We start from the raw sequence: 27,526 nt of genomic DNA on the forward strand, positions 1-27,526 counted from the left end.
GTGTGTGTGTGTGTGAGGACTCCCTCCTGTTGTGCTCTTGCTGCCTGTTTTTCTTTGCTTAGACATCAGAGAGAAAGTTTGATAGCGAGGGGAAAGCTGGAGGGCCAGTCAGGGTCTACATTCGAAACATTCGGAGACAAAAGAAGTCGAGGAAAGGGAGATGTCTCAGTTTTCTTGTGCTCAATGAGATTTAAAGGCACTGTCCTGTCACATGATGTCAACAAAGAACTCACAGGGGTTGCCCATAGCGTGCTGGAAGGACTGACGACTGGCCGTGAGCTCAGGAGGAACGGCGGCTAACTCTCTCCCAGGAGGGGCTCCGGGGGGCGTGCTGCTGCTGACCGAGGTCTTAGGAGCCAGACGGGCCAGACAATAAGGGGGAGGCAACCCTGGGGGTCCGTAGGAGGAGGCGTGGCTCCGCTCGCTGTGGGCGCACGAGCCCGGCCCCGGCTGGGTGAAGGGGGCGTGGCTGTAGGTGAAGGAGGGGTGGCTGTTCTGTGAGTGGGGGTGACTCCTGTGTGACTGACTGTGGCTGAGATTCGATCGGGCGTGACTGTGGCTGGAGACGGCGTGGCTGTGGTGGCTCATTTGGCTGGCGGACCTGTCGCCGCGCCTCCCTCCTCCACGGACGCGGGGCTCTGATTCGCTGCATGTTGACCTTTGACCTTTCTCCTGTGGGGAGGAGCGTCTACCTTTGCCTGCGCTGGGGTTGGATCCACTGCTTCGGCTTCCTGTGGAGGGAAAAAACACTGACATTTTAGCTTTAGTCAGCAGCTCCTGATGAACAGGAAGTCACACATTAAACAAAATACATTTTTAAGCTTAATGAAGCCTCATGAGCTGCAACACAAAGTATACATCACATAGCATGGCGTTGAATAATACACTTTGTTTAAGGTGTGACGATATATTTTCTTATGCAGTGTAGCAAGAGTCAACAGTCAAGGGCAAACATGATTATCTGAAAGGTCTCTTCCACCTGCAGCAACAAACACCTTCAGCTTCATCTGACAAACACTGAAACATCCACAGATTGTAAGTGATACACTTGCATCAGAAAGACACGTCTACCCAGCACTTTAAACAGAATAAACCAATTTATTAAAAAAATTATAATACTTGCAAATACATTTTTTTATGTAGGTAAGTGTCAGGTTTCAGCGCTCACACTGGTGGTGTCATTCTGATGGAGGTGTATCACACTGTTGCAGAGATAAACATCCCAAACCTCCCCTTCCACAATGAGCCCCACAGTACTGGGTAAAATGGTGCATGATCGCCCCCTATCAGTGAGAATGATAGCACAAGCCTCGCAGTGATCATCCTGCATCATGCACCTCCCAGCACAGTACGAACGCATGCCCAGAGGTGCAGAGAGGGAGAATGGACTGTCAGGAGAGTCACACACAGGATACACACAGATATAAAGGACGGGCGGAGGAACATAAAAAAAAAAAACAACCTTAAAGCCACGGTATGATTAAGAAGAGGAGGAATAGAATAAGGTGGAGAGGTTGAATGGTGAGATAGAAGGAGAGGAGAGCAGCAGAGGAGGAGAGGGGGTTAGCAGGCTTACCGGTTCCCCCAGTGTCCTGGGACTACCTCCTCCTTCAGTCTACCGTTGCCCAGCAGAAACAGAGGGAACAACAGAATTACACACACCTCCCAACCCTGCCCCTTCCTGGACTGCCTAATTTCTCCTACTGCTGTACATCTGGCTTTAAGTTATATTTCATCCATGGCTGTTTTTTAGCTAAAAAAATATTCGCTTTATGGAGAAACTACAGCTTAAAAAATGCAAATAAAACGCATTCATGGACTCATTTAGACATGCAGGCAGACCAAAGACTGTATTAAAGAAGAGCATGTAGCCACCGTGAACTTCCTATACAGTCTATCAGGCAGACACACACATAACGACAACCACTTGTTACCAAAAGGTAGTTGTGAAAGTGCCAAATGAAACAAAACGGCCAATTTAATTAATCTACTATACTTTACATAACTATTTTTGTCATCCCTGTCCTTCCGTGGTTCAAACGTCGCAGATAAACCAACTGAAAGAATGACAACCAACTGAAAGCAAGACATGACGATGTCTGGATGAATCACTCAGAACAATGAAAATCAGACTGATACATGGTAACATGAACCTTACCATTATCTGTCTGGTTTAAAATGTACGCTACAGACACGCTGTCACAGCCACCCACTTGAGTGCACTACAAAGTCTCCCATGGTTCTCCACTCTCCCTCTATGCAGAGAACAATAACCATGCAGCAGCAACACAAAGCACTGGCACGTTCTGACTCAAGATGAAAAAATAAGATCATTCAAGGACTGATGGAGAAGGATGGATCCGGTGTAGATCGTTTCAAGTAGAGTTGTTCCGATACTGATACCAGTTTCAGGTATGCCTGCGATACAGCCTAAAATGCAGTATCAGCGAGACAATGCACTGATCCGATACTATAATTTATAATTTATTAGCCCCCTGCAAAAAAGACTTGTTTCTCCTCTCCAAAATAGTAGCATACACAGTAGTAATATATTTTGTAGCCTCCAATAGCAACTACTGCTTTAGAGCAGTGTGCTGCTAGCAGAGAGGCTAATGTTAGTCAAGCTAGCTAAATGTCATTAATAAGTGTTTCCCAATCACACTTTTTAAGTCTATGTCTTTTAAGTTGATATAACTTTAATGTGTAAAAGCACAAAATAAAGCAATTTCATGTTAAAAATCTGTATCTTTGATGCTTTTTGCTGTTGCTGCTTTGAGGGGCTAATGCTAATGTTAGCTAAGCTTGTTTTTAGCTAGTTTTAAGGCTGGGATTCCATTAGTGTACTGTGCTAGGCCATACAACATGGATTGCAATCACATCACATCCATTCAGGGTTAATAGTAAAGCCTGCAACTGTTAATAATAACATATTATATAATAGCAATATGCTTATTCTTTATTGCAATAGATTGATCAAAGCTAGCTAAATGTCACTAATCAGTGTTTCCAAATCACACATTTTAATTCTGTATTTTTTAAATTTTTAATATAACTTTAATGTGTATAAGCACATAATAAAGCAATTTCATGTTAAAAATCTGCTAATCTTTGATGCTTTTTGCTGTACACAGGACGTCAGGAGGGGCTACTGCTAATGTTAGCTAAGCTGCTAGTTTTTAGCTAGTTTTAAAGCTGGGATTCCTTTAGTGTACTGTGCTAGGCTACAATGCCTGAAATCATATCACATCCATACAGGGTTAGTAGTAACGTCTGACTGTTAATAATAACACATTATATAATACAAATATAATATTTTTTATTGCACTAGAACTAGAGGGGTACTCGGTATTGACCAATACTCAAGTCCAGGTGTCAGGTTCGGTATCGGGAAGCCAAAAATGGTATCAGAACATCTCTAGTATCAAGCTGGTGATTTGTAACAACATGGCTGATCAGGTTTGTTTTTTGTGTACACACCCAGTACTGCAGAGCTGTCCGCTGCATGACTCAAGATGCTCATGATTGACCTTGACAATACAGGACGCGTTTTAGAATACACATATTAAATTAAAATGCAATCCAATGTCAACTTCCTGCCCAGTGAGCCAGAAAAGCTAACATCAACATGAGTCAGACAATATTGACGTCATATGTGAGGAATACTTAAATCAGGGGTAATGTTGTCATGTTGCATGTTGAGTCAGTTTTATCACATTAATTACTAAAAGGCTGACGGAGAACCCAAAGGCCCGTCTTCTCATTGCTCACCCTCGCTGTGCTGGCTGCCTGCGCTCCCACTGTGGAAACTGTGGCACGGGTCTGAGTATCCCGGCGGGAAGCTGGGAGGAGCGGAGGGAAAGGGAGGGTAGGGGAATGGCTGTCCTCCCAGGGGCCACGGGTTGCTAGTTGGCGGGAGCGGAGCCAAGGTGTCCTGTTCAGAGCCTCCGCCGCTGGATCCCTCGTTCAGATTGAGCGATGCCATGTCTTATTGGAGAGAAAACAGAACCAGAGAGGGAGCGATTTAGCACAATCCTTCTATTCATGATCAAAAAGTCGCACACATGAGGCTGCATTATGGAAAGAGAAGTGGCTGTACTTTGGCAGAGGTCCCCAAACGTGTAGTAGCACTGCTCAGAGAAGGTGATCTTGTTGACTGTGTGTCTCAGGTAGCCATGTTTCAGCAGACTGCTCGCATACTTCCTCGCATCCCGTCGGTCCTTGAATCCCTCTACTCTGGAGTAAAGCCAGTCCACCACGTCAGCACCTGACACAGCAAACCACAGAGACATGTAGGCTCCATCTCTAATGTGTTGAACAGATGCTAAAAAAATACTGTTTATATGCATAACAACAACAGTCGCTGCATGAGGACAAACAGAATAACGTGGCTGGAGTTAATGCCAAAACTAAGAAAGACCGTTTTAGGCCTCAAATTTTGTGGTTTCCAGTTGCAACTGTGAGGCTGTTTTTTTGTATTCTCGGAACATAAAAGCCTCAAAGAAATGATTTGATTGATTAGAGGAATTCAAATTGAATCACTTGAAAATTCCTGTTTCAGATTTCACATCTTTAATTTAACAAAATAAACACACTGATTTATTCCTTTATTCCTCTTCTTTGGGAGTTTATTTTGAAGATTAACTGCAACATTATTTCTCGTAGACAGCTCTAAAGTTCAAGTAGTGAGCATACAACACAGCAATGAGTCATTCTACACTCATTGTTTGCAGTAAATTACTTTTATAAACTCCAAATCTTGGTATGAATGAGACAAAAGTTTTGTTTTCATTTGTGTATGACCACACAGCTCAGAGTTTCTCACCAATGACTGCATTTGCAATGGTGATCTTTAACCACATCCTGTCTCTGATCTCCAGGCCGGAGTCAGGCAGCTGCATCACCTTGACGATGGTTGCCATGTCCGTTTTACTGGCAGACAGAGGCAAGTCATCAAACTCTGGGGAAGGAGAGGCGTCTGTGAGAAAACGCTGACCAGCAGAACTTCATGATTGCTTAAATGTCGTAAGGTTATCATAATTACCACAGAAGGGATGTTTCATAGCGTGTGATGGAGGTGGAGGGTCGTGGTTTTTACCGTAGTGTGGGTAAGGTCCTGTGAGGGCGGTGGTGTGGGAAATCCAGGCTGCGGGGTCGATGGGTCTCACGGGCTCAGCTGAACACATGAAACAAATAAGACAACATTGATGAAAGATACAGCTTAAACATGGGTTATATTGCTCTAGATGTCTACATGTAACATATATATTCGCTACTGAAAATAAAAGAGGTATTAAATGATTGTAATAAGGACTAGTGTCAGTCTTACCACGCGGGATGGTGAAGTAGCTTCGTGGAGACGGGTCCCAACATTTGGCAACAGTAAGACTAATAGGACTGGAGAACACGCAAAGAGAAAATCAATTTGTTTGGTTGAACCAATAAAATAAAACAGACAAGCGTTTACAGTTTACTGTCTACAACACATACTGGCACTATTAGTTTACATTTCAGTGAAAATAGTGACTGACATCCATCACTTCTACTGTTTCAACCATAATCTCAGCGATCAAGTCTAAATGTTTGTTTTCAGGAGAAATAATTCACATAAATCATCACAACTGACTTAATGGAGGCACAATGTCATCCACATACTTATGCTGTAGACTAACTTTTACTGTGTACATGACTGTGTGCACAGTTTGAACAGATTGATGCAGGAAAGTCGGAGTGGGGATCACCAGAGGCCAAACGATATTAACACAATACTTTAGTCACAATGTGAGATTTTTAACTATTTGTGATTTATTACCTTTTATAAACTGCAAATTATGTCCCCACAGAAAAATTGTCCTTGTTTTAAAGTTGTATTGCCACTGTATTAAAAACCTGAACTGAACTAGTGATACACTCTACATATTACGACTAAACTGAAGGCAACCATGTGTTGATTAATGTACTATTACTGGTTATTTGAACAATGCAACCTGTACAGTTTTAAAGACCTTTAACAACTAAATTACTGTTGAATTTCTCTGAATTTGTTAAAGCTCCGGTGAGGAACTTTGAGTTTGTGTTGATTTTGGCGCCCCCTGTGGACAAAGCCGTACCTCTGATCTCTTTGCTGATTTTGTCCTGTGCATGCTTAAGTGTTGGTTTTTAATAAAAAATCTCATCCTGCTTTCTTTAACAGTCATATGTATCACTCACTTTAAATTTATGACCTGGAAAATGTAAACAAAGGCAGCATGCAGTTAATCGCCTCATCTGACACCAACCCCCCACCCACCAGCAGTTTCAGGCATTAAAAATAACTACATAGAAATAATCAGTCTTGTCGCTGATGGTCTGGGTTTTTTTTGTAGGTCATATAGAGTCATACGAACTAATTTCAGTCTGTTTCATAACCAGTGAAAAAAACCCCAACAGGAGCTTTAATGCCAACTTCCTACTGACCTCTCCTGACCTCACCAGAAGAGAGAACTCAGCACCACCCAGTGCTGCAAAAGTTCAATTTGTATTTGCAGCATTACCTTTATAATCTATATAATAAAAGATTCATACTTTACCTCTTTATATTGATATAATATTACCACACAAAAAATTGCAATATTGTGCTGGATCAATTTTTCTCCCACGCCTACAGCAAAGATACCAGCTGAGGAAGTCACAACAGGGGTCTGAAAGTCATCAGATCTGGCAACAATCGTCAAACTGTGGGAATGTGTTTGTATTTACGGTCAGGATTTTTCTCAATAGGCTTTTCGCTAATTCTTTAAATCCTTTAAATACCCAAACAGCACTCTAACTGATATGCAAGTTAGTCTGAAGTTATGCTGTCTATGTGATAATCCTCTGCAGTAAGGAACAAGCTGCTCTCACCCAGTTTTGGAAACAATCTCTCTGAGGATCCTCACAGCGTCGTCATTGCTCATGTTCTCAAAGTTTACGTCATTCACCTGCGATGCAGACAACACAATATATAATTATCTCATTATATAAAATCACAATACACATTTATACAGTGTGTTCTCATGACTAGAATATTATAGTGAAGCTCTGCAGAGGCCTCAACTGTGTTTATGCACTAATCCCTGCAGGGCTCTGTGGCCTAGAGATGCCTGCAAATCCTAAGCTGCTCTCTACGGGAAACACGGTCATAATAACACATATACTGTGAATATTGGAGGAAAAACAAACTGTAATCAGACGTTGTGTGTTTTAAAGTGGGTGTAGCTGAAGAGATCAAAAGAAAGTCACAAGCAGGAAGGAAAAGGAGAGGCAGAATGACTTCTACAAAAGAGCCTCGTAGCGGAAGTGAATATTACGTTGTGGCTATTAATAGGCGACAAAACCTCAGACAGAAGTACAGTCATGTCTCATGTGTCACATTTAGCTTTCACACTGTGCACAGCGGCAGAAGCAGAGGCGTTTTCACTGAAAAAGGAAGCTGCTTTGATACCTGGAGGAGCATGTCTCCAGGCTCTATCCTTCCATCAGCAGCCACAGCTCCGCCTTTCATGATGGAGCCGATGTAAATGCCGCCGTCTCCCCGGTCGTTACTCTGACCAACAATACTGATACCCAAAAAGTTGTATTTTTCTGTCAGGGAGAGAGCAGGGTCAGACCGGAAAAGCATTATAATACTTTGCCTCGAGCTCTATTTTCAAGTCATAGCTAAGGAGGTGTCAGGCTTACCCATGTTGAGCGTAACTGTGATGATGTTGAGGCTCATGGTGGAGTCTGTGATACTGCTGAAGGATGACGACTGGAAAGGCAGGAAGAGGTTTCAAGTAAAGCACTTCAGATCAAATCAAAGTGTCAATATCATTCAGCCTTCTCATCTGTTTCTAACACTCAGTGTCAATTTAAATTCAGGAGCAGTGATGTGTCTTAGAGGCGCTCACCCGGTCTATTTTGGCCACTTTGTGCCTCCGTCGGCGGCGTTTGTGTCTGCGCATCAGCTGCGAAGAGGAACTCTGTTCTGTGGAGCTACTGAGCCTGAAACACAGAAGCAGAGAGGGGAAATAAAAACGAGGTATGTTACAGTGTAAGTACGACGTACATCTGAGAGTTAATACAACACAAGCGACGATCGAGACAGGAGGGAACGAAGTCAGTGAGTGCCAACAAACAGCTAACAAGTGTAATCGGACACTGGTGCACAGGGCGTAAAGAAGCAGATTGTTTATTTGTTTTTTTAATCATCATCAGCATCATGAATATCCTAAACAACATCAACAACATCCTCAATGTCATCCTCATCAATAGCATCAGTATCATTAAGTGCAGAGGTGTTCATGAAAGGGCTGGGTGTTTAGCTTCTTCTTAAAGGTGCAAAGGGACTCTACGGACCGAATGGAGTTTGGTAACTCATTCCACCACCGAGGGGAAAGAGACGTGATATCAGAACGACAGGGGATGGTTCAGGTATTTATAAAGCATGATGGGGATGGTGCATAAACAACCCCACATGTTAAGCACAGTTTTGTTTGCAGTGTTTGATTTAAAAGAATCTGCACAAAACAAACACTTTACATTACAACAATTCAAATGAATCATCTCTTTGTAAACTGAAGTGTTGGAGTGCTTTTATTCCTTATATGATGCTTTTCTGTAATTTGCTTCATGTTGCATTGAAAACAGCTGATAGTCTGTACACCTACACTGCGCTGCCTATTGTTATAACTCTATATGAGTCACTTCTGTAGTTCATCGTGGTTCTGAAGGATCATCCAAAAATACATTTTAAAGTTAATCACCTAAGCCGTTTGTGAGCACAAATTCCAACCTTGTGCTAATTTCAGAATGACAGTTGTGAGAACTTCATGTTTATTGTGTTTTATGTATTTGTTACAGGAAAATCTGGAAATGCAAAACAAGCACCTTGGGCTCTGAGAAACCATAAGCCTGACTTTTTTAATGATTAATCTATACAAAATATGAATTATCTTAATTGCTAATAAATATAATTGTTACTTGCAACAAGCCCCAACCAGCTTAAATGTTATGAGCCTCACAGAGATGGCCTTTACTGCAGAGTTTTAGCTCATATGTACACTTTGATGTGAGGAACTACTTCACCTGCTCGCATCCTCGTCCTCCTCACTGTCAACAAACGAGCTGGACTCCAGCTCGCTGCTCATTACCGAGGCGCTGTCGTAACCCATGGCCGAGTCCCTGGCCGTGCGCTCTGATTTGGAGTGACCGTTGATGCGAGGGACTGCGGAGACAAAGCAGAGCAGCAGTGAGTCAGACGAGAGGGTCAACTTCCTCATCCCGGGGTCAGATCAGAGCGAGAGGGAGGAAACGAGAGTCAGTGTTGGTGAGGGCGGAAAAATATCATAGTAATCTGTGCATCAGAGAGATTCAATCTCTGACGTCTCTGGAGAATTTAAGCAGTTTCAGTTCATAAACATGAGCGGAAAAGCAGAAGTTAGACCTTACAGTAGAGTACAAATAAGGGATGAACAATTTATTTGGTTGCAGAACAATATGAGCAACTTGAAACTTTTTTTATGATGTATTTGCCTTACAAAGCTGTCAAAGACTTCCCTTTCAGTTCCCGAGCTGTGTACAACCACTCAGTTCACCTCCATACGTACATTCCCAGAGAGGTGGAGCCGTCTCAGGGTGACAGCGGATTGGCCGGAAAGGTCTCATAAGGCGAAGAGGGCGTGGCAGCCAGTGCATACGCCGAGAGCAAGCAAAACATTCCAGCAATGTTGTAGTTCCCATCGCTAGCTCCGCCCACTGAGTGTTTTTTATGAAAGCTGAGCTGCTGCACATAAGCACTCAATCAGCAGACGGACGTGACATCCACAGTCAATCAGACATATTTGCTCCCACGCCAGAGGAAAACAAAAAAACACACAAGCACGCAGGTTCACCAAGCCAGACTGAAATGTGCTCAGCTCCGTCTGTGCTAAAGCCAGCCTGAGCCCCAGACGCTCTCTCTGCCCCACCGGCTGGCTGCTGACAGGCTTCACAGCTTATCTACAACAGAGGCAGTGACAGAAACAGGGAGTAAGAGCTGAGTGTTGAAAAAGACAACAAGGAGGCAATGAGGCACTTTTTAACTCAACGTGGAACTTTGGACAAAATGTAAACATGAGCTTTTCAAATGTTTTTGAGATAAGATGGTTTAACTGTAATCCATCTAAAATCACTGATCAAATGTGTAACAATCTAATAGGTAATTACTCTTCTGCATAGTTAGCATTAAACAAACTAAATCATCCTTTAACATCACAAAAAAAGTACTAAAAATCTCTCAGACTCCAAAACAAGAAAGCTCCATTCTCCATATTTACACTGGAATTGCAGAATGAATACCTGCACCAAACTAACCACACAATCTATCCTGTAACATACTTCAATGTCATAAATCATCAACCAACATAACACAACAAATCCCTCTCACCAAAGCCGACAGTGTGCCTCCATCCGACGCACCGACAATCTGACTGAGAGTCTGGACAAAGTATCGCTTCCTCCCTCCCTCTCACGGCACACAACTATAGAATGACTGCTAATCTGTCTCTGACCAATCAGAGGACGGAGCTCTCCAAAAACAGAGGATTTGAGATGATGTGCTGTCCTAAGGTGCAAGCAGCATCGGGTTTTTAAAAGCCCTAAGGCTTTCAGCAGCATCGCGTCACAAAAAATAGATTTTAAGATACTTTTCACAACAGTTGGACCAGCTGTTTTTAGGGCTTAATACTTTAATACAAGCATAAGTGCTTCGGCTTAGCCGTGTCTTCTTTGACCTCAACCTTGAAAGCCCTGCTGCGCTGAACAGCATCACGCTTAATGCCTTTTTTCTTTTATGGAGTATCAAATATTCTCTGCTACAAAGTAGAAATGAATATCAGAGTCTTGTTTTACAACAATGCAGATCACATCCCATAATTCCATCCTGCACCTGTTCGCCCTGTAAAATGTTGAGTTATTCCTCCATTCTTTCTCAAACGCTGCAGCTCACACGGAAAATAAGACGGGATATGTTTACCACTTTAACCGATCGCTGTAGAACAGCCAGCATTCACACTGAGACGAATCACTCGGAGCGTGTGTATAAGGTGACAGGGGAATTCCAGCTGCTGCTGATGCTGCAGGCTGCGAGGTAAAGGGGCGGGGCTACTGGCTCCTCCTTTATATGTCTATACATCCAGGTCATGTGACCGAGAGAGCAACCGCTGAGCCACCTCAGCCTAATTGAATTACATTGTACGGGGTTTTTACGAGGCATGAAACTGCTGGTAAACAAAGAGTGATCCAACTCCCCCGATGGTTTCACTTAATTAGAGCTAACAAGCCAGCAGGAGGGGAGACGGCACGCGAGGAAACAGAGGAAGATAGGCTGCATGTGTGTGTGTGTGTGTGTGAGTCAGAGAAAGATACAGGATATAATCTTTAACTAAGTCTCTTGCTTTCTGTCCTCTGTTTGATACTGTCTGATTCGCATTGAGGCTAGTAAACACAGAGGAGGAGGGAGGACAGACGCAAAGTTCATTAAGGCCTGAGGTATTTCCGCATCACCTTCAAAACAACAGATGTGCAGTTGGCAGTGAGCAGCAGAGGATGTGACAAGGTGAGCGCCAGCAATATGTCTCGAGCCAAGTCAAAAACACAAGATGCACAAGAGGGATGAAATCCATCCATATGATATGCACTTATTCTGCTGGGGTGCAGCTAGAAGGACACTTCCTCATGCATCCTGAGGCTGAATTCTGTGATACTAATTGTATAATGAGCCCGGAGTGCAGGAAGCAAGAGACAGCTTGCTGTGAAGAGGAGACACGGGAGGAAGAAACTGAATGAGAACGAGACAACTGGATTTGCTGTGAGTTAAAACTACTGCAGGCTGTGAGCAGCAGAAGCTGCTGGCTTGTTACTTCCTGCCATAAAATTAATTAACTCAGAATATCTTTCTAAGGGGCGCTGGTTTAGCTCGGTTGGTGGAGCAGGCGCCCCCATATACAGACGCTCCCCGACTCTCTTCTCTGTCTTCAGCTGTCCTACCAATAAAGGCAAAATGGCCCAAAAATATTCACAATATCAGCATGGACAGTTGACATCTCTCTTTGTCTTCTGTGTGAGTGACAAAGGTTAATATCAGCAATGCATCTTTTACTGTAGGGCAACTTTGTTGATGTGAATCCAGTTGTTTATTTCAAAGTTAATGTTTAGAAGTGTATTGCTGCTCCACAAGATTCGCTAACTTGATACTGCGTAAAGTTTGGGTTACGGTAATTACTATGGTTCTCTGAGTACTGATATTAGTGTTATATTTCTCATAAATTGAGATCATTTTCACCTAAATTGTGTGAGTAGTTAAGATTTATTCGTATTAAATTATACAGATTTAAAGGGCCACTTCGCTGATTTTCAACCTCAGTCCTGTCATGCTATTATTGGAGCTAATGCCATTACGGTAGAATAAAAATGCAATTTGGCTCTGTGCCTTTGGAGGACGCTATCTGGCCCTGGAAAACGTCCGCCAGACTACGTAAAGCGCGTCATCTGGCGGAGGCCAGGGAGCTCGCTAAACTACACTTCCTCAATCTAGGACGCCCGCCTCCGATGTCATGTGTCGTTCAAAATCGTCAGGTTTGAAATGTAGACTGCAGACCTGAAGATTTTTTAGACGATCCACGGGTATATTCTCGTCACATTTCGGATTCTGTATTTCACTCCAGCGTCTCTTGCTGGGCCGTTCCTTTCAGAGGGAGGGGCGCAATGCATGCTGGGCGTTGTAGGAACGTAGAATGGGCGAATCCACAAGCTGTTATATATTATTGCTTCTATCGATTACAGAGAACACCAGCTTTGACTGACATGGCTTTTTCCAGGGGCAAATGGCTCCTTTAAGATATTTTTCTGTTAATTTGCAGAACCACACACACGTTCCCTGTGGGAGTAATCCCCTCAACTAAAATAGATCTTCTCAGAACACATCCCTTTCCCTGCAGCACCAGTACACCCAGTTCTTTCTGTGTGGAAATGTGATGTTGTCTGGCATCCTCCGTAAAAACACAGAGCCTGTGAAGAAAGAAAAGGTCCTTTTGATGGAGCAAAAAGTGGCCACCCTTCCACCGAAGTGATTTGCTGCAGTCAAACAATAGAGATGTGTTCACACTGGATAACAGCTGTCGCAGGCTTTTAAAATGTAGATCCTGACAATTTCTTTTCCAGGTCGACGGCGTAGCTGTGTAAGACTTTTCCTCTGATATTTCACGAAACACTCGTCTCCTCTGACAGCGTATAATCATGGTACAAGACCGGAGTGTGACTACTGAGTGGAAAACAGCCTCTGACCATAAACCTGAGCCACACGCAGGAAACAGAAGACGGGGAATTATTGGGCAAGGCGCTGAATTCCAGAAACATTGACATTCAGTGAACTTATTCACTTTCTTTGCTCTTTTGAGACTTTAGAGGACTCGTGCTTCTTGGTCTCATGAAGCTAAAGTTCAACATGTGATCCCTGAGGGGTTTCTCATATGTCTGCTGTCTGTCCACTTTTTTCTTGGTGTGCAGAGTGAAAAAAGTCAAGAGCTGAGTGAAGTGTAATAACTTGAAAAATGACAGGATAATTGCATTTTTAGGACCCATCTGTTCCTGGCTGATAATACTCACGCTCGGTTTCTCTCGCTCTCCTGCGTGCGCGCTCCCTCTCTCGCTCTCTGCGGTGGCTCAGGAGAGACTCCGTCCCCGTCTCGGTGTCCAGGCCATCTCTGCTGCTCACCGCATTGGCACTGCGATACACACATTGGAAAACTTCAGTCACATTCATAACGATGTACAAAACACATGTCTCTCTCAGAGAAAGCCTTTCAAATGTATTCTCCAGCCTCCTTAACTCCCGGACACAATCCCCAGCTACCATATATTTCTGTCTGTTAGAATATCTGTGTGCCTGCCATTCAGCCTGAGGGGAATATGCAACTCATATTGTGACTATGTTTCAAATTCAATCCCTGCAGCCAAAATAGCAGTTTCATTGTTCTGCGGTATGTGATGTGCTTTTCGCTAAGTGTCATTAATGACCAGATACCCTGAGAGGGAGCCGTTCCGGACAATACTGGCATTAATGAGACCTATTGAAAGCCCAGATGGTGCCTGGAGCATGATGGGAGAGAGACAGAGAGGGGAGAATGACAGATTGCATTAAAAAAGCAAGAAGTGGAAGATCAGGTGTGGGCTGAGCAATGAGTCGGCCTGTGCACTTGAGGTCTGGGAGGAGTCGGGGGGGATCAGGAGGCGCTGGAGGGCAGATTGTTATTCTGTCAGAGGGGCTGGAGACGCTGTGGCCTCAGGGTGCAGGGTTAAGGGACTCACACAGCCACCGGGCAGCCGGGAAACCTGAAGCTGGTGAGAACTCTGCCTGACACTGACAGGGTGTCACACACACTTAGGCATGAGTGCAACACGTACCTCACACACCTGCATAAATAACCACACCTGCATGAAGGCGCAATCATGCATTCATGCACGCTCAAGTCGTATACAAACAGAGTCATATTCAGAGTGTATTAAACACGATCATCATCCTGCAGTCTTCCTGATTAACTCTTAGATGCCACCCCAATATGATAACTTTGGCTTTCCTCTATGAGCTCGACATTATCCTGCTGAAAGGAAAGGAAAAACGTATTCCAATTAATAATCAATGGATTTTTTGAATGATGGGGGTTTTATTAGATTTTTTTTAACCTAACAGCAACAAAAAAATAACTTGCCAGACATCTCGACATCCACATTTTTCAGATAGTAAACAATTTATCTTCTAAACAATGAATTCAGGACTTTATACATCTTTTTTTCCTATATGGTGAGCTCAGAAATTGTATGCTACTATTTTTAAATAATATCAAAGATCTCAGATTCGTTCTATTACCACCTTATGGCAATAAACTGTAATTGCGGGAGCACACTTCCCAGATATCCAGACAGTGTTGCATGTGTGACGTTCACAGTTGGCTCTGGTTGTAACTTTTGATTTGGTCGCTTTCCTTTTCAGACTGTTTGCCTTCATCTGAGCGTTGAATTTGTTTCTTTTTCTTTGGATTTTCACTTCTTGTTGAAGTTGTATCTGTAGTCATCCATCTTTTCTTCGTTTGTTCAGCCATAGTAGATTACTGTTTACTCGCAACACTTGCAGAGACCGGAAAAGCAGCCGCTTAGCTCCGCCTACCCTCTCTGGCAGACCAACCACTGCTGGGTGATGGAAAACGCGTCACTAACTGGGCACCGCTAGGCTCAATCACCATTGTGTTACCTCAATCAGCAATAGATAGAGACTTAACAGACATTTAATTCTATGAAAATCTTTGAGATTATTACCTTAACTTTTATAGAAAATTATGAAAGGCTCTGATATTGCAGCTTTGTACTACTGACCCAGTATCACGACTCATTTACACATTAATTTGTAGCTTTTTTATTCATATTGTCTGCTTCTTAATTTTTTATGTTGTTAATTTTTGTGTCAGGCCTTTTACATGATTGTTTTTCTCTAATTGAGCGAATGTCATCTCTAATTGGTTCAGTAATAATGACATATTGATGAGCTCTGTTGGAGAAGAAACAAGGGAAAGGGTGTCGGTGGGTATTCTGTTAATCCAATTATATCTGTAAAGTATGTCATGTTGTTTGACCAATAAAATACCAATAAAAACACCTTTAATAATAAATAAACAATCCTCTCACACACCTCAGTGTCCCAGTGCGGATGATCAATGTAAATTAAAAACACAGGCGCAGACAGGACGCCGTGTCTAACGTGTTCACTCAGCGGGATAAAGTGCTCAATGAGCCGTGCTTACACGCTTCTGCTACCGAGTGCTAATGGGTGCACCTGGGCCGGGCGCAGGTCACTGCATGTATGCAAATATGAGCGAGGACGCACAGTTTGGGTGCATTTGTATTGGCAGTGATTGTAGAGCAGAGTGATGATTGATGCGCCGCTGACTGCCTGCCTGTCAGGCTGTCGATGGCTGCTGACCGGGCGGGCGGCGGGTCGGCCGATCCGGGGGGAGATTATCAGAGGCGCTAGGCTGCAGCTGTGAACAAATGCCACCCCCTTTTCAACCCCCCCACCAACACCACCTTCCTCCCTGCTGCCAATCGCCGCCCCCCTCCCTCTTGGGAAATGGAGATGGGTGCTTTTAATGTCAGTTAATCCGGATTACCAAGCAGAGGCACATCAGTTGTGTCCATTCTCAGCCCAAAACACCTATTCTGTGCGCTCATCAAATAGAGCCATTCACGCCGACAAACACATGAAATGCATGAATAAAGCACAAAGACAAATGAAGTGGTAATAATATTCTTGCTATTTACAGAGAGAGGAAGAGGGAGGAAGACTGGATTCATTTCAGACAGAGAGGAGGTTCGCTGTAGGGAGTTCAGCACGCTGCTTCTGAGAGAAAGGCCTCACTCAAAGAGGGAGAGAGAAAGGGAAAGTGAGGGAGGGGAGGGGGGAAATGACGTGGTGTAAGGGGGGCTGGTATATTCATGTTTTGCTCCACAAGGTGGCGGTAGTCGGAGTGAAAGCTCACCAGAACAATGAAACCATCAGGACAGCTGACAGGCCAGCAGCAGGGAGCGGCCCATAGAGGGCAAAAGCGAGCTGAGATGTCAAACCTTGGATAAAGAGATACACTCAGACATGACAGATTGCATGTTCTCAATATAGAGCCTCGGCCATATTGCTCTCGCGCTGTAATGGCAACAACCCTTACCCCCACTGCCCCCAGCCCTTTCAGCTATATTTAGCTGGGCTCCTGCTTGGCAAGTGCAGTGAAATTCTCTCATCAGCTAGTTTGAAATTGAAGTCTGTGCTCAGGTAAAAAAGCAAAATAATCCACATTTCTGACCTTTTAGTGTTCTGCGCAGCGTGTGCCTTTATTATCCGAGTATGGATGAATGCTCTTATTGACTGAGTACAATGGCCGCCTCTCTGAGTGCCAGTATTTGCCTGAAGATGTTTGTGCTGTGAAGGCTATTTCAAGAATCAGCAGCTCCGGCGGCGTACGCATCGTGTTTACATAGACGAGCGGACTAACGCCTAACTCCACGGTTGAGTGGGCGGGAGGGAACATACACACAAGTGGGAAAGCTACTCACACCCATGCATGTTCGAGCCTTAGCACATACTTCATGGCTTATTCACACTCGGGCGTACAGACCACCTACACTTCCCATATGACACGAGCCTGTGATGATAAATCCTTCCACTTTGTGATTAGCACATATGTGAAATAAAGAGGTCACATAGTGCATACACAAAACATCTGCCTACATGTGTGTGTAATTGTGCATATATGACAGGCTGCAATCAGGCTACTTACTGAAAGGAGGGGGGGCGTGAGTCTCCGATGCCCCCTGTTCTCTCGAGAGGAGGGGGCAGCTCCGGGTGGCTCTCTGTGCACTGAGATCCTCCATCAGAGTGGGCACTCTCTGCCAGGACCAACTGAGGAGCAGAAAAAGATTCATATTCAGCTCTGAGAGAAACATAAATTATAATAAATAGTTAGTTGAATGACATGGGTCCCATTGTGAGGAGAGAGAAGATCAAAAACAACTCATCAGATAAACACAAACAGAGACGCTGGCACCAGAGAGAGCACTTCTTGCGTACTAATACACACGGGGGAAGAGCTATGTAATGAGATGCAGCAGAGGACTGCGGATGACTTATGGCTGCGCATAAACTACTTGAGAAACACAGCAAGCGACACAGAAACTTTCAGACCACTCCGCAGTACAAAGGATGATGTCTGACGACCTGCAGATGCAACTACTCTCCTTTCATCTCAGGCAGAATAATGAAAGTTAAAGCAGGCAGCGGCACACACTAACAACTGTATGGGCTCTGATTATTCTAATGCGAGCTTTGGGATTCAGGGGCGTCACTTTGGTGTCACTAGAATCTGAAATGAACCCTGTCGGCTACCCTTTCTTACGTGCTCCATTTTAAAGACTGAAAGAGTTTCTTCGCTTCATTTTCCCATCACCTTCTGTGTCTGTGTGCGCCGTCTGGTGTGTGTGCCTTTCAGTCTGACACAATAAGAATGAGCAGATTTCACTCTGGTCCTTAGTTAAATGGCTTTATGGAAAAAAAAAAACCTACTGTCTGGGAGTATTAAGGAAAAATACCTCCGTACTTTTAGGAATGCAACGAGACATTTTCCCTCCTGATGAATTTTAATTCTGTGCGCAAGTGTGTGAAGCACATTTGCATTATTTTATGTAAGCCAGCACGAGGCCGCTTGTGGACAGGCTGATGTGAAATAATGATAGAACTGATTTTAAAGACACTAAATAATTAATTGACATTGATGAAGAAGCTGCATCTAAAATGAATCGTTGATGTCTGGGGATAATGCAGAGGGGATGATACAGCCTCCTTACAAACCTTACAGTGTACATTTGCAAGAACATCTAATTAGACAGATAATTAACAGTGTATTCCTCGGGTTTCTCTAGTCTAACAACACCAGTGAGTTCCTAGCCTGAATTTTACAACCAGTATAAGTAGTAGAGTACTAAATTAGTGACTCAAGGTTGGGCAAAGGGTAAGTCAAGATTACCCTTTGCCAAATAAAAAATGAGGCAACATTTTCATTTTCATTTCTAATTGTTTTTAAATATAAAAACAGAAGAAAGAAAAGGCCCACTCTCAGTAAATATGCAGTCATGCTGCTGCTTAGATTGGTGAAATAACAGCTCAGGTTTTCCCTGACTTTCAAGTAGTCTGAAAACACGGCTGTTGAAGGGAGTCACTTTGGAGCTCTCAAAGAAATGCTGACTGGTTTCAGTCTAATACAAAAGTAGTTACAATAGTAATACTTTTTATTAATAAGACATTTATAAAGTTTGAAGCAGCCAAAATACACCGAGAATAACACAGTATACTGATAGAAGGTTATGAAAGAAGGTTATATGCAGGGCACAATAGAAAGCAAAAGTTAAAAAAATTCTTTATCAACACCTTTGAGGAACACCTTTGGTAAAAATGTGGTGCAATGAGAAACAATAGTTTATGAAGGAGTGTCCTGGTTTAACTTGGGAAGCGCTGATACTGTGTATGTAGTAATGCTGGTTAATCAAGTGTGGATGATTCATGAAGATAAGTGTGCCTCTCAGAGTAAATATGACATCTGTGTTTCATCATATCAGGAACAATCACATATGGACTGTCATGAATATATTTTGGAGTGGATATTTATGTTTTATTTTCAGGTTTGTTTTTCTTGCTTTTTTGAAAAAATGTGTACAAATGTTATACACAGCTGACAAAGGACAAAAAAAGTAACAAAAAATAAATAAATATGAAAACTAAATACAAGTGTCACCAAATGTAAACACAATTATTCAAGGCTGTGTTAAATACTTGATTCTGATTAATTACGGCATTCCAAGGTCTGCTATTTCTCGATAGCAGACCGTTGCTATGAAGAACAGACCGTTGCTAGGGTGCGGCTCTAATGACACAATCTGCAGAACTATCTGTAACCATATCAAGAAGAAGTAAATTTGACGTTTGTTTACAGAGAGAAAAAACAAAAGAGACAAACAGCGAAGAGAAAGAAATAAAGGATAAAAGATGCAAAAACTGAAGGCTACGACAGACAGATCTACAAAACCGATGATGGCACATGAGGCAAACATTAAACAGAACACAGAGTGGGATACGGCGGCGTTTAAAGATAGTGAATGGAAAAGAAAATGTCAACAGACTCTGACTCGTCACGAGACAGAAAACCTTAAGAAGAAGGCTACAGAGTTAACCGTTGCTATGGACGCAGCTCTCACTGTGAGCGTAACGCACTATTTTTAAATGATCAAAGGAAATATAATCATTTTTAAATTAATAAAATCATTTCCAAATCAATATATTGTGTCATGTAATTGATTTCTTAATTAAAAAGCTGCGTAATAAGCAGGATAATGTATAGTGATTATCCCTTACGTATAGGCCTCAAGCCCAGCTATTAGTATCCACACTGCTTAAGTCTAGCAAGGCAGTCCTTAACAACTGTATGTCCACCACTGTGTCGCTAATCTGACCTCTGACCTCCCTGTGGAGGGAGGAAAACAAACTAATGAATTTCCCCTCAGGGATCAATGAAGTAAAATATTTACACACAGGATTGTTAACAAAAACAGACAAGAAGCCGATGAGCAGATTAAACCTGTCGAACTAAATCAGGCGTTCTTGCTTTTAGCCTTCTATCAATGTTAAAGGCAGAGCAGTAACCTGTGTCTTCTGCTCAGTGTATATTATTATAGAGCAATGATTAAATGTAAAAGCTGCTTTAACATGACAGGTTGATTTACACGTATGACATATTTATTGTCCCTGTAGGGAAACCTGGGCTCCCTGCGCTGCTTATCTTCTATAATTACAAATGGCTATAAAGCTACAGAGGTCAGTAGAGTAATGGAGCATCAGATAGGTTAGATGAGACAGTACAATGTTTCTTGCAGTAGTAGTCACACTCAGCCACTTCTGACTGTATTTTTTGTAAAAGTTTCACATCTAATGGAACCCCTCACATCTATACGATCCAGCTGAATAGAGACGTCAAGGTGAAGTGTGTTTGAAAAGCTGTGTGGAGGCGTTGCATGGCTGCATTTACATGATCTATGGGTGCTCCACATATCTTTGGTTAGAGAGCCCAGGCTGCACGGCTCAGGCAAGCAGCCAGGAGGGAGAGAGAGAGAGAGAGAGAGGGGTGGGCAGCGGGGGTGCACCATTCATCTCACTTACCCAGGACACGACTCTCCCGTTGAAGCACGGCAGCTTGGCGTTGTCATCGGAAATCTCTTCTTTGACGACCCTGGGGACCAGAGGCAGACAGATACAGTCAGGCTAACCGGCCAGGACAAGGACACAGAGTCAGCTCAACTGCACAACAACACTGTACGGCCTGGAGACAGTTCACGTCTCCTGCCAACGTGACACATACTGCGAGACACTTTCTCAGTCACATTTACACCTGGCATTCAACAAGGTTTGTATCTGTCCGGGCAGGTAAACTCAATATGCAGCAACAATGACACTTTCAGTCTTTATCGGTGATTTATGGACATTATATCTGTCTGTCAGGTAACACAAAGCACAACAATGTGATAAGGGCGGCTTAGCCTGGGAAGAACAGGGCCATAAATCAGAGCTGAATGGGCGTAAAGGTAAACCTGTGTAGGTGTGTATGTTTCATATATAGATAGATAGATAGATAGATAGACAGCCAGCTAGCTATATAGCTAGATAGACAGATAGATAGATAGATAGATAGATAGACAGCCAGCTAGCTATATAGCTAGATAGACATAGATAGATAGATAGATAATTAGACAAACAGACAGACAGCTAGCTAGCGAGTAAGATAGACAGATAGATAGACAGATAACCAGCTAGTTACAGCTAGCTAGCTGTAACTATAGATAACTGTTACGATAGATAGATAGACAGACAGTTAGCTATATAGCTAGATAGACAGATAGATAGATAGACAGATAGACAGACAGACAGCTAGCTAGCGAGTGAGATAGATAGATAGATAGATAGATAGACAGACAGACAGACAGACAGACAGCTAGCTAGCGAGTGAGATAGATAGATAGATAGATAGACAGGTAGTTATATAGCTAGATAGCAGATAGCTAGCTAGCTAGATAGATAGACAGACAGACAGACAGACAGACAGACAGCTAGCTAGCGAGTGAGATAGATAGATAGATAGATAGATAGATAGATAGATAGATAGATAGACAGACAGACAGGTAGTTATATAGCTAGATAGCAGATAGCTAGCTAGCTAGATAGATAGATAGACAGACAGACAAACAGCTAGCTAGATAGATAGACAGACAGCTAGATAGCTATCAATTACTGATTCACATAAAACCCTGTTCATAAAACTGTGTTTTTAGAAGGACTTTTAAAGATTAAACAGTTTTCTCAGATTAATTTCCCCCAGCGGGCCGTTTCACAGCACAGGTGCCCTTAAAGAGACAGCACAGTCACATGTAGTCTTAAACCTGGACTAGGGAACACCTAAAGGGATCTAGCTGGAGGATCTTAGGCTGCTATTCAGCTCATAAACAGTAAAAAGGTAAGAAACATAGCTAGGGGGTAGAACTTTCTAAGCCTTAAAAGTAATCAGTTCAATCTTTAAATGAATCCTACATCTCACTAGTAGCCAGTGTGGATGTGCTAAGACAGGGTTAATACTCATTCAAAGTTGAGTGCCAGTAGTTATCCTTGCTGCACAGATAGATGGATATGCTTCTGTGTGAGTTGAGCTGCGACAACAGGGTGTCAAGGCACAGTAGCGTGTATTAATAGAGAGCTCAAGTGTGTGAACTTCCCTCAGTGTGTTCGTCTTCAGCTGTAAATTCCCAACAAAAATACCTCCCAGTTACCCTTTGACCTGCTGGGACACAGTTCAGCAGAAAGCAGTCACCACACCTGCTCGGGCTCGTGTCACATAGACCAGGCATGCAGCTAGCTAAAGGCTACAGGAGGTACGTTAGCCGGTAACACCTTACACGCACACACACAAGGGGTTAACAGACCCTGATGCATTTAGCAGTTTTCATTATAACTCTCTGTATTTTTTTATGCTCATTGTTTGTTTTTTTCTTCCTGGGTCGGTACAGCCAAGCATTTCTGAGACTTTGTGCAGATCTCACATTAGCTTCTTGGCTTTGAACATGAAAAGAAAGAGGCCTGACTTTAGAGCAGTTGGGAAGCCTAAGAAGATTTTATGCAGGCGTGTATCTGACAGCTACTTTATAGCTTTTTTCCCCTCCTCTCTTCTCGTTTGCCAGAACTTCCCTGCTACTGAAATGATTCGCCAAGCTAGCTGTGTTTTTGTGTGCCTTTCTGCTGCTGCTGCTGCTGTGGGAGCTGCAATGCTGGGAGTGGTGGACGGAGATAACGTAGCCTTGTGGCTGGAGCTGACGGCCACAGAGTCTGCTACCGTGGCCTGTTCCTTCACCTCCTCCTTGGGGAGGAAAAGGGAGGGAAGGAGGCGAGGGGTTGACTCTGCCTTCTGCTTGTTAGGTAGGAAGTGTTTGCATCCTCTTTCAGCTGTAAGGTGAATTATGAGGATGTGGGAGTGGCCCGTACAAATAAAATATCAGCCATGCTTTGTCTTGCTAATGTTCGAGAGGAGTATGGTTGCTTTTGCCACCCATTTAATTGTATTTGTACGGCCTCTGAAAGAACAAGCCTTCAAAATAAATCCTCTAAACATACTTTCATCTGTTATAAGACTTGAAACCAAGACAAAATTCCAATCATAACATATGACGTCTTCATCATGCGGTGAAACACCCGTGCTCCGCATTCTTCTCTGCTTCCATCTGATATCAGGAGCAGAGTAAGTTCCACCCTGAACACACACACACACACGCACACACTCATAAGCCCTGTTTAGAGGAGCATGTGTCTGGTGTGGGCCGCTGTCACAGATCTGACTTCTCAGAGCAGACAGCTTAAATAGGTCTTAGCAGATTTCACAGGATAATGACACAAGATTTACCCTGGTGATCGCTGAATATTCCGATGCTGGGGATATTTGTGTAGCTGGGGGAAGATTAGACGTGTTTGTTTTCGCTCTGAGAGACAGAGGAGGGCCGGCTAGTTACAGCCTAAACCAGAAACCAGGGGCAGGAGCAGCTGGCCAACACCAGCCAGCAGTCCAAGGACTTTGGTGGGCTGATGCTAATGAGACTCTAAACAGGGAAGCAAAATATTTGTAAGCAAGTAAGATAAGGGAATATACAGACTTTAATATGACACAGTGAACTGCTAAAGTCTACTTTACCCACCGAAAAGCTGTTAATAATAGTATGCACCCTGTTTATTTCACATTTAGGGCTGTAACCGTGTGATTCTCACAACATCATAACAACAAAGTTTGTTGTTTTTCCATTCTTAATGTCACTATTGGACATTTTATATAGTTACTATCACAGTAAGAGCATTATACAGTAAAATATAGTAAATCCAAAATCCAAAAAGATTAAAAACAAGCGAGGTGAGGAAGGGGTGCATTTGTGCAGAAGTCTGCAGATTTTTGTCCTACAGGGGCTTAGCATCACTTCCTCAGCAGGAGAAAGATTCCCCTCACCCCCACCCTCCTCCTCCTCACTTTCTAAGGCACAAACAAGACTGTTTCTTTCAGACCTGCAGCTTGGCTGCTTCCTCAGCTCCAGAGTGCCTCTGTGACTTGCATTATAGTGAAGTCTCAAACCCACTCACCACCAGTGGCAACGACAAAGCGCCGTATCATCACCTTGAAGTCTCCGAAAAAGCCAAGTGGGTTGCCTCTGAACAACCCCGTCGCAATTAGCATCCTGTCTTATGAATATTGATGAATGAATGAATATTACGGGAAAAGGAAAACAACTGAGGTATGAAATGTGCACAAAGAAAGGTTGATTGTTTGATTTGCTGTGCTCTGCGGTGTGACAGAAAGCCTCAGCCCGTGGTTTACATGCACTCCATGTTACTCTGAAAGCTGCAGTCAGCTGAGTCGTTTCGGGGGCAAAGCGTTTATCAAATTGGTGTGGCCGTTGCTTAAAGAGCTGGTACGAGCAGCACAAATGTAGTTCAGCAGTCCCTTAAGAAAATGGCTGGTTTTTCCGTCACACCAGGGGGTCTTCTACAGAGGACCTTGCACTGACTGCTCATTTACATTTCAAACACCGTCTATAACTGCGAGGGATTTGATGTTTTCCCTCTCTGCTCAGCAGTCTTATTCCTCCCCAGCTAATTCTCCAGCAGCCATACTGTCTGTGTGGATGCAGCAGAGCCAGCATGGCTACCACAAAGCACTGCTATCCTCTTTGCCTTTGACTGGCTTTGCTTCCATACTGTGCCAGTACCATACGGCACCCACAGAGCCCGAATAATCAACCTTAACTCAAAGGCTGGCAGTGCTGATGGAGATGCCTTTATCATCTGTGTATAGTCTTTTGACAATGTCCAAATTCACAGTATAATTAAATATGTTTTGTTGATGCACACTCAGGAGCAGGTTGGTCTACTGTAGCTGTGTTTTCAGCCACGTCTCCATGTGGAGAAGGCAAACACGCTTTGTTTGTTTCCATAATCTGCTTGTCGATCACCTGAGGCCCAGCGAGCAGCCCGGCCTGCTGAGCAACAGAGGCAGGAAGCCGGGGCTGGGGACAAAGCGGAGCACCGAGCCTCGCCAGCCACCAGGAAGAGCCAGTTTCCCCCACAAGGTCAGGCTGCAGTGGAAATGTATGACGTTGGGTTCTATAGACACGGCCTGCCTCTGCATTTCCTCCAATCATGCTCGCGGTTACAGTGCGAGATATTAATGTGTGTGTGTGTGTGTGTGTGGGCCCGTGTATGACTGTTCACACTGGAATGAGAAACAGGCACTGACAGAAATATGTCATCCTCAGCAGAGGACGGATACAAGTAGATCTCGCTGACCAAGAGAGCCGCAGAGCTTTGGTGAGACTCCTGAAAATCATGGCTGGGACAGAAAAGAGAGAAATGAGGAGGAAATATTTCTATTATTGATCAGCTGGAGGTGTAGAGGAGGTAGATTTCTTTGAGGTAGAATTCACTATGAAAAATAAAGAGATGAGTGACAGTAAAGACACATCTCTCTGTATTAAGTCCACACTTCAAAGACGAGGGTGATCGTGCTGTGGAGCCGTCCTCCAGAGAGCGTTCAATCTGCTGACACTGTTTCTGCTTTTAAATCCCGTCTTACGACACATTTTTTCAGACTCGCCTTTTGGCCTGACAACGACTCTCAGTTGTTTTCATAATACAGCTCTGTTGTGCAACCATTTCATTTTTAAGTCGGCGTTTTTTGACGCTTGATGATCTATTTTTATGAGGTCTTTGAGTGCTTGTATTTTGCTGTTTTTTAAACAAATATTTGTGCTTGGTTTTATGCTGTCGATGGAAAACACTTTCTTGAAGGTGCTATGCTAATAAAATTAATATTAAATCTTATTATTTTTATTATTAGTAGTAGTAGTAGTAGTAGTAATATTTTCACATGGTGTGTTTTGAAAATGATCTTTGTTCCATGATTAATGCCCTATGAGGGATTAAGATATGATTGCAGGTTTAAATAATTCATGCCCTTTTAAAGGCAATAATGTTTATTATGTCTATCGCTGACTAACAGCCAGTCGAATATGGGATGAGATGGTAAGCTATTACCCCACACACGATGCATTTTTTTAATTTCTGCGTATTCCTAAGGAAAACAAACAAGTATTTGTAATCAGTCTGTCCAATATTACTGTAATAACACAGAATGTTTAGAAACATAAACCTATGAGGATGTAGTGCTGTTGCAGATCATCTCCTTTTTATTATTTATACTCAAATTAAATGCAAAAGGTGTTTACATGTCTCCATATATCATCATAACCACTGGCTTGTGGTGCATTGTGTGTGCACTATTATTATAACTATGGATAAAAATAAAATAAAATACATTTTAAAATTCTCTTTGTTTCTCATTGACCATACTAAGAAAAATCCCATGCAAGTGAAAACAAAACAATATGAAACCTGAGAACTTGAACATGTGGACGCTTTGTCAACACGACTCCGACATTTATATTCCACATGGTTAGCACACTGACTGACATTAATGTGGGTTAATATATTGACAGTAATAAGGGGAGCAGGGGTCTGGCTGTGTGTAATCCACGCAGGGCTGCGTCATTAGGGCTCTGGACGGATCTGGTATCACTTCAAACACTCGTGTGTCCCCTCCACTGCGCACAGTGTAGCCTGCTATAATGAGCAGGTGCCAGGAAGAGCGTGGAAACAGACATGGCACTGTAGTTTACACACATGTAACAATGTACCAGCCATTATCGTTCATCACGGCCGGTAATAAGCCTTTTATCTACACACAATAAACAGCAAGTGAGCCAGACAAACAGGCTAATAAGACTAATAATCACAGACGGTGGCCACTCACCCAAAATCCTGGTCCATGGATTTGAAGAAGAATTTGTAGCTGTTGACCGGCCGATTGTTGAGGACATTTTTAAAATCCGCTAAGGTGACTTTCTCCGGAGAAACGGACAGTTTGACCAGGTACGGAGTCTCCTCCTCGTCTATGTGATATATGATTTTAGTCTCCGCCATGAGAGAGTGAGGGGAGGACAGTCATTGACACAGGAAAGGAACAAGGGTTGGCAGCGCAATAAACAGGCCTGCTGTGTTACCAGCTACCCGTGGAATAACATAATAGCGTCCCCTAATACAGAAACCTGCACACTCCACGGTGGAAGATACGGCTCCGTGTGGTGGACAAACAGGGCGAAAATCCCGACATAATCGCGTTGTGAGTGTCTGTATTCCTGCTCCGGTGTGAGGCGGTACGGTGGCTCTCTCGGCACTAAAACAGGAAGGGACAGTCCACATCCTTGCTTGCGATATGGAGTTGGGAATATTGCTATTTTTTTTACAAGGTAATTGGTTAGACAGTGCTGT

The 27,526-nt window shown here is 43.3% G+C and overlaps 1 protein-coding gene across 2 annotated transcripts; it reads right to left on the minus strand.

Annotated features, from left to right (window-relative positions):
* On the minus strand, positions 1–27,417 carry LOC138589602 (segment polarity protein dishevelled homolog DVL-1-like). Of its 2 annotated transcripts, none has more exons than XM_069659980.1 (15): positions 27,009–27,417; positions 20,780–20,849; positions 17,355–17,476; positions 13,639–13,757; positions 9,082–9,220; positions 7,905–7,998; positions 7,696–7,765; positions 7,460–7,599; positions 6,880–6,956; positions 5,327–5,394; positions 5,096–5,173; positions 4,823–4,957; positions 4,097–4,264; positions 3,769–3,984; positions 1–731 (listed from the first exon to the last, which is right to left on the minus strand). In XM_069659980.1, the coding sequence occupies exons 1-15, from the start codon at positions 27,176–27,178 to the stop codon at positions 208–210; spliced, it is 2,190 nt and encodes a 729-aa protein (XP_069516081.1). In that variant the 5' UTR covers positions 27,179–27,417; the 3' UTR covers positions 1–207. The 2 variants fall into 2 exon arrangements, with proteins under 2 accessions (XP_069516081.1, XP_069516080.1); XM_069659979.1 differs by having other exon boundaries at positions 5,042–5,173.
* Positions 27,418–27,526: the final 109 nt, after the last annotated feature.

Source organism: Semicossyphus pulcher, unplaced genomic scaffold (assembly GCF_022749685.1).
Source record: "Semicossyphus pulcher isolate SPU_LCO1_2020_fin unplaced genomic scaffold, fSemPul1.0.p SCAF_13, whole genome shotgun sequence".
Classification (NCBI taxonomy): domain Eukaryota; kingdom Metazoa; phylum Chordata; class Actinopteri; order Labriformes; family Labridae; genus Semicossyphus; species Semicossyphus pulcher.

Bases quoted from the DNA above. Each gene is read 5' to 3' on its own strand.
- LOC138589602 (XM_069659979.1), bottom strand. From the start codon at position 27,178: ATGGCGGAGACTAAAATCATATATCACATAGACGAGGAGGAGACTCCG. The intron at 7,766-7,904 runs GTGAGCGCCTCT...CTGCCTTTCCAG, and splicing joins AAGTGGCCAAAATAGACCGG to TCGTCATCCTTCAGCAGTAT. The intron at 732-3,768 runs GTGAGCAATGAG...TTCCCTCCACAG, and splicing joins AGGCAGCCAGCACAGCGAGG to GAAGCCGAAGCAGTGGATCC.